Source organism: Scomber scombrus, chromosome 1 (assembly GCF_963691925.1).
Source record: "Scomber scombrus chromosome 1, fScoSco1.1, whole genome shotgun sequence".
Classification (NCBI taxonomy): Eukaryota; Metazoa; Chordata; class Actinopteri; order Scombriformes; family Scombridae; genus Scomber; species Scomber scombrus.
In genome coordinates this window covers 33129727-33142243 of record NC_084970.1, presented here as the reverse complement: position 1 = coordinate 33142243, position 12517 = coordinate 33129727, and the positions used below count along the sequence as shown (strand labels likewise).

General features: G+C 38.5%; 1 protein-coding gene across 1 annotated transcript in view; it reads left to right on the top strand.

Annotated features, from left to right (window-relative positions):
* Positions 1–12517, top strand: part of LOC133977718 (C-myc promoter-binding protein-like) — a 97199-nt gene that overhangs the window by 42323 nt on the left and 42359 nt on the right. The window contains 6 exon segments of the mRNA XM_062416016.1: positions 750–894; positions 1923–2098; positions 2626–2726; positions 4225–4440; positions 9170–9315; positions 9725–9763. Of these exon segments, the coding sequence (XP_062272000.1) occupies positions 750–894; positions 1923–2098; positions 2626–2726; positions 4225–4440; positions 9170–9315; positions 9725–9763 (823 nt within the window).

The window sequence follows — 12517 nt, the reverse complement described above, 5'->3', positions numbered from 1 at the left end:
TAAGAGCAGCAAAGGAGAACGTTTTTCAAAGTTTGTATTTCACATACAAACCTCCAGAAACTCTTCAGAAGTTGAGAGAATCATTGGAAGGCTGGTTTGCTTGATACATTTTCAAGAACAGGTCTGAAATACTGTATCAAGTATCAAGTTAAGCTTCCTTCATACACTTGAAATAGAAAGCCAGAAAAGAGACCCCATTGGAGGACATAATAATAAATGAAAAAAATAAATAATGATAATAATAATAATAATAACTTCATGTAAATAAATGAATGAAATGAAAAAATTAATTATAACATTATATTTATTGGATTTTATCAAACATATCAAACATGCAGAACATGATAATAAATAAAGAGAAACAAATGCCCCCCAAAAAAGGAAAAAAGGTAAAAACAGTAACCTACTAATGATGTACAATTTGAACTTTAGTCTCAGCTTTTGAGGCTCTTTTTTTAGGAAGTCCATGAATGGTCCTCACATGTTCTCAAAGTCCTTAGATTTTCCCTTTAATACAAATTAAAAATGTTCCATAGATAACAAACTTGAAACGCATTTTAGCGATTGCTTCAGCGATACAACTTTCTTCCAAAAATCTTTCATAACAAGACATTCCCATGAATCCCTTTACCTTCGTTACATTTAATGCACTGATCTGAGATGTTTGGATTGAACCTGTTTAGCTTCTTTTGTACGACTTCACATTTCTGTTGTTAACTTTTGCACATTTGTTGTTTTGTTGTCTGTAGTGGCGGTCGGTTTTCCACACTGCTCCAGAACCTCGGACCAGAGAACGCCGTCACCCTACTGGTGTTCGCTGTCACTGAACATAAGATCCTGGTTCACTCGTTACGACCCGCCGTACTCACCAGCGTCACTGAAGCTTTGGTGTCTGTAAGTTATCACCTGGCTTCTCATCCTCCAACCGGCGGTGTATTTATCTCTCCTTCACCATATTTACTTCCTTCTTCATGCTGCTCCCTTGTTGTTTGTAAATATTACAGCCTGACCAATATATTTGTCAGCTGATATTATTGGCCGATATTGACCTATCACAGATATATCAGTATCTGTGGATATGATCTACGATATGTGCCGAAGCCGATATATCGGTAGCATTTTATGTAAATGTGGCCCCTTTTACTTAATTCATGTATAATATATGCATGTTTTTTTTGGTCTGCATTTTTTAAAATGTATAGCAACTACACATTTCCAGTGAAGTTTACTGTCTTAGTACACTCATGTCATTTTATACAACAAAGATTGTTAAACTGTATAATACCATGGCTTCCATTACATATCTTTGTCACAAGCATTTGAAAACCACATTTGAGGGATCATTACAAAAAAAAGTTTATGTATATACAGTAGTCTGTATATTCATAAACACACAATTTTTTTTTGTAATTATCCCTTAAATGTGGTTTTCAAACGTTTGTGACAAAGATCTGTAATGGAGGTATTATCGGCCAATATATCCATATCGGAATTGTTTAACTTCCTAATATCGGTGTCGCCATCGGTCCCAAAAATCCAGTATCGGTTGAGCCCTCATGAATCTAATCTTCTTTCCTTTACTTTTGCTGAACTGCTGCAGTAATAGTTATTAACGTCTTATAGCAGTAATTACAGTGTGTTCACCACCAGTTGTGGAAAAGTCAGTGACATTCCTGCTTTGTGTGGGAGACGAGGGAATGCAGATGTGAAGCAGAAAGTTTTTCCAACCAGTTTAATTTATGTCATCATGATGTGGTTTTAAGAGACTGATTACCTCTTTGAGATAACACGAATAAATCAGCAACATATAACATCTTTTAGTCATAGAAGTATTTTAACTTGATAGTGGCTCTGGCTCATCAGTGGGCCTCATCTTATTTTAGTCTCTTTCTCATCTTCACCCTCCTCCTCCTCCTCCTCAGATGATCTTTCCTTTCCACTGGCCGTGCCCGTACATCCCTCTGTGCCCCCTGGCGCTGGCTGACGTGTTGAGCGCCCCGTGCCCGTTCATCGTCGGGGTGGACTCTCGCTACTTTGACCTTTACGACCCCCCTCCAGATGTGAGCTGCGTGGACCTGGACACAAACACCATCTTCCAGTGAGCACAAAAAGTTTCAAATGTGCACAACTTCGTGTCACTTCACTTTTTAGTAGACTTGTCTTGGTGAATATTTTATAGTGTCTGTGTGTCTGTGTGTGTGTGTGTGTGTGTGTGTGTGAGGTTAACCACAGAGCAGTAAGACTGTGCAGCATTCCAGCTAAGAGTTCAACAGTGTTGCATTTGATGCAACCTGTTTTTTTTCCCCAGCGACCACAAAACTACCACATCATGAGTTTCTAAGTTTAGATATCAGGCCATTTTTCCTGAAGCTTGGGTGGAAATGGTTATTTTTGTAGTGTCAGTCTTGTTTTAATATGAGGAGAATGCAATTTTCTGGTGTGTCAGGTAAGGTCAGTAATGGTTCACATCATTTTTGGCCTCATTACCAGCCAGACGCAGCGTTAGGGTGGTCTGAACTCCCTCCGGGGGCCGACCGCAGTGCATGTTGGTTTTGGCCTCTCTCTCTTTCTCCCTCTCCTCTAACCCTCCAGAGCTCAGAGTACTGTATGCTTCTGCTTTTCCAGCAATGAAGATAAGCGAGCCCTCACATGGAAGATCCTGCCAAAGAAAGCCTGTAAAAACCTAATGAATGTGCTGAGCAATCTGTACCAGCAGCTGATTGACGGTGAGTACTGGGTTGATACATCGACTGGTGGAAACAACGATTATAAAAAATGTATCAGTTTGATTTTGTTGTATTATTACCGGTCCGATCTTTCAGGTACCGTAAAAACCAGTTTATAAGATGCACCTTTAATGCAATATCTTTTCATTTAAAAGTGGGGTGTGTCTTATACACTGGTGTGTCCTATATAACAGTAAAATACAGAGAGAGGTTGGATCTGCATATGATGATAGATATGTAAAGGGCCGTCCACATTAAGAATGATAACTATAACGATAACGATGTGAGCGTCCACACTTATGAACCATAACATCCTATAAACAGCGGTGTTAAGCACACGCTGCATGCTCCAGCTGTTTCGGCAGCTAATGAAAATAAACTATTGATGACCCGTTAATGCTGTATACAGAAATATGATTGTGTTTTGAGCAGAAGTATTTCGGGACACTAGTTGCTGTGATGTTTCAGTATTTACAAACCAAACTGATGTTGAAGCGTGGCTCGGGTGCAGTAGTCTATTTGCGCACAGCGACAGCTCTGATGAAGAGTTTTTGGGACTCGAATAAGCACACAGCTACACACTGTATCAAATATGTAAAGTTACTGTGTTCTTTTAAAAGGTTTAATTTAAACTCAGCCTAACCTGAACCCAGTCTGAGTTAATATACTGGTCCAGTTCAGTTAAGCAAATCATTACCGAGCCATCAATCATTTCACCCAACACACTGTTTCAGATGTAATATGTGTGTTTTATTACATTTCAAATAAAAGTAAATTGAGAAAGTTTTGGAACTGGATTAAAAGTAAAGAAATCCAACCTCAGACTGCATTACTTCAACATCTTTTCTGACATTCAATGTAATCAAAAGTAAAAGAAGATATGCGGCTAATTAAGACCCTCGCAGGGTCCGTTATGCTTCATTCATCATCTTTAGTTCTGGACTGGACTGTTTTATTCTATTGTCTGTACAGTTGGTCCTCTATTCAATCTGCAGCGTTCTGCTCTCTGTATAACAAATTGAAAGCCAGCAATAATCCCATCACAGCATCGTTCTCTAATTAGCCGCCTGCCCCGCCGTAGAGCTCATTGTATTATATACTCAACTTTCTCCACTGTTTCGAGGAGCAGGCTCACTGGGAGACCATGAAACTTGCTGCTCATTGAGCTGTAGAAATTGAATGAATGAATTTTCTAATTCAGTGAAGTTGAAAATCTGCCCGGTCGCTGCCAGAGAAGTGCTGCATATTGATACCTCTGCCAGAGGTTTTAGTTGAGACCCTAAAGCCTCAGGGAGCTCTGGAGAAACTTGGGTATCAATTGGAGCTTATTTATCCTAATCATACAATTCTTATCCTAATCTGAATATTTACTAAAGCACCTAAAGCTGTAAATAGGCCTAAAAACAAATCATGCAACATTTTCAACATTAACCTCAGTTTAAAGTGATGATTCGATCTTTACGTTGATTCTGATCGCTGCTTCTTTATGTGTCTTCAGGTCAGTGCCGGCCCGATGGGTTGCTGGAGCTGAGCATGAGCGAGTCATCCGAGCTGAGCTGCGGGAAAAGCCTCCACGCTGTGGAGCTGGAGATCCAGGAAGCCTTCCTGCGCTTCATGGCAGCCATATTGAAGGGCTACCGCTCTTTCTTGCGACCCATAACGCAGGCGCCCTCTGAGAAAGCCACGGACGCTAGCTCGCTATTTGACTTGCAAGGTATGTGAAATATTGTCACTGTGACCACGTGTAAGCGGAAAAACACAGAAACTAACTAACCGGATCCGTCCGTGTCCAGCAGGTCAGCTGGATAACCAACTCACACAGGAAACAGAGTGAGAAGATGAATCCAGCTGTTGTTTTTCCCACAAATCTCAAACTTCTCACACTGGAACAATATCAAGTATTGTAGTACTATTGATTCCAGTCACACAAACTATTTTTTTATTCTCTACTGAAGAAATTATTCTGATGATTTCCACCAAAGTGTTTACATGATCGCAGATGGTTTTACGGTTTCCTGTTTTCAACACCAACGATGAGAAACATTGTGTTCAAGACTAAATCCAGCTGGGCTACAATAGACCTTTAAAAGTGAGAGAGTTTTTAAAAAGAGATAGATGAGAAATTATTGTGAAGCTCAGGGAAACTGTACTGACTTTTTACTTTTACTCCCTACATTTGAACATTTGACTTTCTACTCCTTACATTGTCAAAACAGGCTTGTTACTTGGTGACATTATAAAAAGAAGACATGACGTGCAAATAAGCGATAGAAAACCAATCTTCTTTTTTTTTGTCGCCTCCGGTAAAATGCCGCCCTGAGTGTCTGCTCATATCAAAATCCTTTACTGGAAGGAAAATCCCAACAGTGTGCAGACAGTGCAGTAATATGACAGCAGCAGGAAGACTCCTACCATATGAACACATGCTGTGCACTGTGCACAGTTTACAGAGGTCGATTATAACAGCAGTCTGTGACAGTGAGTAAGTCAGCGAGGAGCTATTAAGGCGTTATACTCGGCCCTTAATCTCATCACGGTTAACGCATTAATGCTGAAACCCGTAATATTTATATTATATATTTATATATATGTGTTCTGTCTGAGATTTGGACAGTGTCCAGGTTTTAGGGCTGGTTGATATGGACAAAATCAAATATCCCGATATTTTAGACCAAATACCTCACTATCGATTTTGCAACAACATTATAGAGATAACTGTCGATGCTTTCACAAAAAATGTACACAATGGAACAATGAAAAGTGGGTAAAAGGTAAATAAAAGAACAGCTAGTCTGTAACAGTCTGGTGTGTTCATGAAATTATATATTTTACTATAATGCATCATTTAAAACCAGGAAAAGACAACACTGATGACATATTGCGATATTCCGATATCCATAATCTAAGACGATATCTAGTCTCATATCACGATATCGATATAATTTCAATATATTGCCCAGCCCTAGCAGGTTGTTAACAAAAGAGGAACACTATCCTATTTTGTTTGCCAAGAACTTTTTTCGTGTTGTCGAGTTATCAGCAGTTTAAAGTTACAGAGACAGTAGAGTAGACATTAATAGTTGGTTGTCTTTTCGCACAAATATAGTAACAAGATTGTACAAAACCTACAAACCTCAACACTTATCCACATCCACACAATACAATATCAAAAGACACATAAAATACATTAAAACAGGAACAGCAACACATAGCAGAGCACAGTTCAACATATAAAATACATTAAAACAAAGACAATACAATACACATAAAACATAAAACAAAGCATTAAAACAATCAAAAACAAAAAAATCTGATGATCTGATTGTAAAATTAATGCAAAATCTTGTAAGTGGAGCTTAAAATACGATTATTTTCCAAAGTCAAGAATTAAGCCAACCTTTTCAAACAGAAATGTATTCAGATATTATTTTTGCTTGTGCTTATTTTTTTAAACTGGGCATTTTGATTGGGCACTTTCCCCCCAATTATTAGAGGAATAAAGGGTTCAGTGTTTGTCAATCAGTCAAATTTATTAGTTTAGCCCAGCTGTGCATGTAGTCTAATGTCTTTAAAAGCTCTTCATGTTCCCAACTCAGTCTGAACTCTTTGAGAAATGTCACACTTTTTTTTTCAGTCTTTTCTATAAACATCTGCAAATCAGTAGGGAGTGACGTCTTCTCTCTAGATCACCTCTCTGTCAAGGTCCTCTAGCCCAAACATTGGGTTGATTTTTTATTTAAATCATCTTTAGAGAGGCTGATTTAAGGTGAAGCAGTGAAGGAAAGCAGAGAAAACAAGTAGTAGTCTGAGTAGTGAGAACGAGAGCGCTGATTTTAGCAACAAATCGTCCACCTGGTGATTGAAACTGAACCCCGATGTGCTCAGATCAGTATGAAGTAAAAGAAGTTTGAGTTTGTTTGCCCTTGTAATCATTATTTAGTCATTAGCCAAGGGCTGCGGAGGCAGTTTGAGCCACAGTTGTACAGTTACAGTGCATGATTAGCGCTAATGAGTCGATGAATATATAAACCGATACTGCGTCATCTGTAGCGGCTTCGTCTCCACAGCTGGCCGGCCTCAAAAACAGATGGTGTTGTTTAATACATGAGTTTTCATAAGCGTCCACATCCCCACCCACCTATTGAGTAAATACAACACAGAAACAGTCTGAGTTAGGAAGGGAGGGGGAGGCTTGAGAAGAAGATGCTGGATTTGGGGCGTTTCATGGCTGTATTGTTTTAAAGAGCGAAGGTCAGTTAGTTAGCATCGCAGCTGCTAAACGCTCCCGAAGCCTCGGTCGGTGCCTCTGGACCGGAGCTTATTAAAGCCGGTTCACATCACAGCTGAAACGAGTTAGGGTGACATCATGGCCGCTTCACCGGAGAATAGCTGTTGCCAAGGTCTTGTCCGGTGTGAGTTATATGATACAGCAGAAACTGAAATTACTCTTTTTCAGTACATTATGTAATAACTCCAGGAAAGATGTAACAGCTCGTGCGTCATGTGTATGAACTCCTGATGAGTTGGAGGTTATTGGCCTCAGTCATCATAATGGTGAAAAATTACTGAATGTGAAATTACACAATACCATAATAGACTATCCTTTATTTATACTTACGGCCCTGTAAAATGAAGCGCTCCCTCCGCTGTGTGATTATATTGTTCTCTGTCGAAACAGCCGAGATTACATGGGAACAAATCATTTATGCAGAAACAATTACAAGAAGTGTATTTGTCTTTGTTTCAAGTCCCAACAAACCTGATAATATGAGGTTTTGTTTTGTCTTTAATTCTGCATCACTTCTGTCTGTGTGTTAGTGCAATAATATTAGAATAATTTGGCACCTAACATATAATGTAAGTGTTTGAATGTGGTTTATGAGCTCTATTTTTGATGCTTAAAACCTTGTCATTGAATTGAAGGTGTCTTTTTTTTGTGAGCACTTTAAGGACTTTATATCTATGTTGGCTTAAAAGTTAAACCTCGACCTCGGCCAAAGCAGTTCTCGAAACAATCTCACTTCAAGAGTCATTTATGTTCAGGAGCCTTTTTATTCCACAACTGACAAAACCACATTTACATAGGAAGTCAATTGTTGATTGAAAGCTTGTTTGTCAGTGCAGCCTCATCTAATGCACCATTATTATTTCATTAAAAGTACAATATGGAGAATATATTTATACAAAAATACATGTATTTCTTATTAATTTTGACCCTGATTTGACCCTGTTGTACATGCTTCATTACAACCTGCAAAAATAACAAAACATGCATTTGTTTTTTTGAGTTGATGATTGGAAATGTTCAATTAATCACATAATTACTTGGTCTACAAATTGTCCCTCATAATGACTCCATCAGAGCCTCGCTGCATTAAATTTACAATGTTATTAAACAAGGAAAAACAAGGAAATCAGAGGAGGATTAAAAAAAAAGAAGCAGTGTGTATTCTGCAGAAAAAGTCAGTAAATTTGGGGGCACGTTGTAATTAACAATCAGCAACAACAAAACAACAAAAAGCCCTCATGAATTGTTTTTTTAAATTAAAGTCTGACAGCTTATTGATTGTAATTAAATAAATAAAAATGAGCAAGAAACTTGTCGTATAAGAAAAGCTATAACCAGAAAATGTCGGACAAATATCACTGATTATTTTTTGATTGTTGATTCAGTAATTAATCAATTAACTATCCATTAAATCAGGAGTTTGAAGTTAAGACTGTACTGCAGAAGCTGATTCTTAGAAAGACGAGTTGCTGCACAGTGAAGCAAATGAAAGGAGATCGCTCAGAATCAGTTGATGGTCCGGCCTGTGAAACAGTGTCGGGATTAAAATATTAATCAGCTACAGGAAGTGTTCCTCAGCGGGGACGCACGCCAGGGTTTGGCCTCCATCTCCGTGCTGCCGAGTCTGCGGCCATCCATCCTGCTCTCAGTCTCACAGCAGCACAGGCTTATTAGTCACTTAAGCTGCTTTCAGCATCTATTAAGGAAGTGATTCACCACATTGTAGTACATCCCAAATTGGCCATTATACTAATAACATTGCGTTGGCTCGCATTATCCAAACCAAGATAAATGGAAGTGATACGTGTACTGTACATGTTCATAATGGATTTTTTAACCACAATGTTGCACACCTCAGGAAGACATCCTTAAGTAGTTCTGTGTGAAGGTTTTAATGTCTTTTTTAGTAGATGAAATGTAAATAAATCTTCTGCTATGTTTGAAACTAAATACTGATCATTTATCCTTTAATGTCAGATGAGAAGAGTCAAACACACACACACACACACACACACACACACACACACACACACACACACACACACACACACACACACACACACACACACACACACACACACACACACACACACACACACAGAGAGAAAGAGTTGAGATTGATTTCCTGATGATTCATTGTGATTTATGTCCGCAGGTTTCTTGAAGAGCCGCGACCGCTCGCACCAGAAGTTCTACTCCCTGATGACCAAAACCCAGATGTTCATCCGCTTTATAGAGGAGTGCTCTTTTGTCAGTGACAAAGACGCCAGCTTGGCCTTCTTCGACGACTGCGTTGACAAAGTGAGCTTGATATTTAATCGTTAAAAAAAAAAAAAAAAACACTTTATATTTTCGTTTTGATGAAGGGGGGAATTACAACAATTACAACAGTCAGGAGTCCAAATGAACACTATAATCATTCCTCCACTCCTCCTCTTCATTCTGGCCTTTAGTAAATCACTTCAAATGAGCTTTGGGCCTCATTATAAAAAAATCTACAAAGAAGGCTTCCCCTGTATCCTCAGGCCATTGATTTTACACTCATATCAGTCTTCCTTAATTTGGAGTAGCTGTATTTTCCTCACCCCCATTTTCTCACCATTTATAATATTGGTAGTTTCCACTCTCGATCAGACCTGCTTTTGCTCCTGTCCTCTTTTACACTTCTTGAGTATTTTCTTCTTCTCTTCTGCCTTCTGTTTGCGAGCAGCTCTACAGCTCAGAGCGGAGTGCAGATAAAGGAAGCAAGGTAAGAGTCTGTTCTTAAAGTATTTGGTAGATTCTCGCTTGTTTTGGGTACTTTTTTTTTTTCCTTAAGGGGGATTTGTGCATGATGCAAAGTACCAGCTGCATTATTAAAGATTAAAATAGCTTGAAAAGGGAAAATATTCTCCTAAAATCCTTGAAGCAGGTAGTAGTAGTAGTAGTATGCCTTTAGCCAACCCTCCACCCCTGCAGCTTTCATATAAGCGTTCCCACTCAAGTCATTTAAATTACTTCCTCATGATCCAAACCTCTTCCTAAACTCAAATTCTTCTCATATTAAATGAATATTGGATTATTCACCGTCCACGTTTGCTGCAACAGCATCTCTTCCCGAGATAGCGAATGTACAGTTTCATATAAATTCAGTGTGCGCAGTTTCTCAACATTTCTGTGCTCAATTTTTCATGACTCGAGTTGAGTGAGTAAGGGCTTTTAGTGCTCCAGTGATTTCTGAAGTACTAATGGAGCTTGAAGTTTTTTTGTTTTTTTTTACTTCTCCTGGGCTCATATCACCCAGTGTGACAACATGAAGAGGCTGTCAGTGTATCTTCTGTGCTCCACTGGGAGAGTTTTAAGTGGTTTGACCCCCACATGCTCACAGGTTACTCTTACTCTATGAGACTGTGTTTGTATGTTGAAGGTTAAAGTTTCTATGTTTTGCAGTCTGAGAGTAAACGCAGCCACTCGGTCGCTCCGGTCACATCTGTGGTTCACTGGTTTCAGCAGGTGACAGACTCTGAAATAGACTTGGCTGTCCTTGAATCACTAGCGTACCTGTGTGTGTGTGTGTGTGTGTTCTGCCTTTAATTGAGACACAGTGATAGTGAATCCAAAGGCCAGCATCCACAACCTCCCCTCCCCCGCGTCCCCGAGCCCTGCGGAGGGCCGCGGGTCTCCTCATCCTCCCGGTGTGACAGCTCCACGGGCGATTAAATCCTCTGACTGTGACTCTGCACCGTGGCTGGATTACATTATGTACTCTCAAGGAGAGACAGCACAACCGCACCACTCCACGTTCACATACACACACACACACACACACACGTCACACTCTACTACACACTCACACACACAGCAGTCCCATACAGAAAGATAAGGGTAAGATATATTAATCCTAAAGTAGTTCATTGCAGCAATAAAACTACTTGAATCCAGCAGGGGTATAAGACGAAAGACAAACTAATCATATAAATGAAATATAATTAAAAAGCAGTAAAACTTAAAAATGAAACTGTGCAATTAAAGGATTGTGCAACTCATGACTGAGTGAAATGTAAAATCATAAATATATGCATCTCATTTGACTATAACTTATGATAAAGGTTTTACTGCTGTTTACAGTCTGAAAACATGAATAACTTTAGTCGTTGTCTATTATTCGTCCCTCTATTGAAAGAAAGACACATAAAAGGTTCAATTACGAGATTTGGATTTTGGTGAAGGAGCTTATTGTTGGTCCATATTTAGATTAAGGATTATACCTCGAAAGACTTAATTTAGTTAAAGTGCTGATTAATGGTCCCAAATCCCCAAATCTTCTCTTAGCTGGTGTTTTATTTACTGGACACATTTCACAGCTGAATAGCAAAATATCAAATGTGAATGAAAATAAAAACTGGGATCAGGTGCTACTGTATGGTGCCGTTACAGAGACAGGAAGTGTATTTATAAGCATATTATAAGCATCAGGGTGTTTTTTAAATGCACATTTTGTATTTTTGTTCGTTTTATGTCATTTGAAATGACATTTGCACCATTTTTTAAACTAGAAATAAGACTGAATGCTCCTGAAAATGTCAAATGGTGTAACCACAAAAGATAAATATTAAATATTTTATCCACCTACAGTGTATTTAAGTGGACTTATACTAATAATGACTTCATTTAAAAGGGTAATGGTTAAGGTTAGGGTTAGGTTAGGAACAATTGTATTCCATTACCTTTATTTAATATAAAAAAGTTATAATGTAAGATCATGCCAAACTAGTTGATATGGTGTTTTATTGAGAATTTAGTGTTTTTAAGCAAGTTGAATTATTTGGTACAAAGTTTTTATGGTTACACCACTTAGACATTTTTGCCATAATCCTCTAATATATTCTCTCAAAATGGATTTAAAGCAGAAATTTGATGCTGAGTCCACAAAAAAAGAAACTGTGCAAGTTATTCATACGTTTACTTTCACATTTTAACCCCTTTAAATCTGACTAAACCACATGAACACAAAAAAACATCACTGATCCAGTTATACATAATATATATGAAGTTATTTCTGCATTTAATAACGTTACAAGTTAATCTGCAGTCAACAGGCAAACACTGTGCGGTTTCTCTCTCCCGTGTCTCATAAAGTTTCCCGTCTGATCGTGACGCAGTGTTGTTGTTGATGAGCGTATTTTAAAAGATGTTGTTTTCTTTTCCTCCGTCTTGTCTGGTTGATTGCTCTCAGATGTCTGAACTGACAGATTGCCTCCTTATCATCACAGCTGTCTCGAGTCACTGCGGAGTACGGCTGTCTCCTACTAAAAAACAAAAAAAAACTCCTTTCCTGAATAAATTACAATATGTTGGCGCATGTGGATGGAAGACTGCAAAACTCATAAACAACTAAGATAAACAACTAAGGTTATTGTATAAATAAATAAGTACAGTAAGGAAACCGGATTAATAAAAGTTTAACATTGCTGTCATGTTAGTAACATTGGTCATATGAAAAAGAAACAAAATGTCAGCTCCT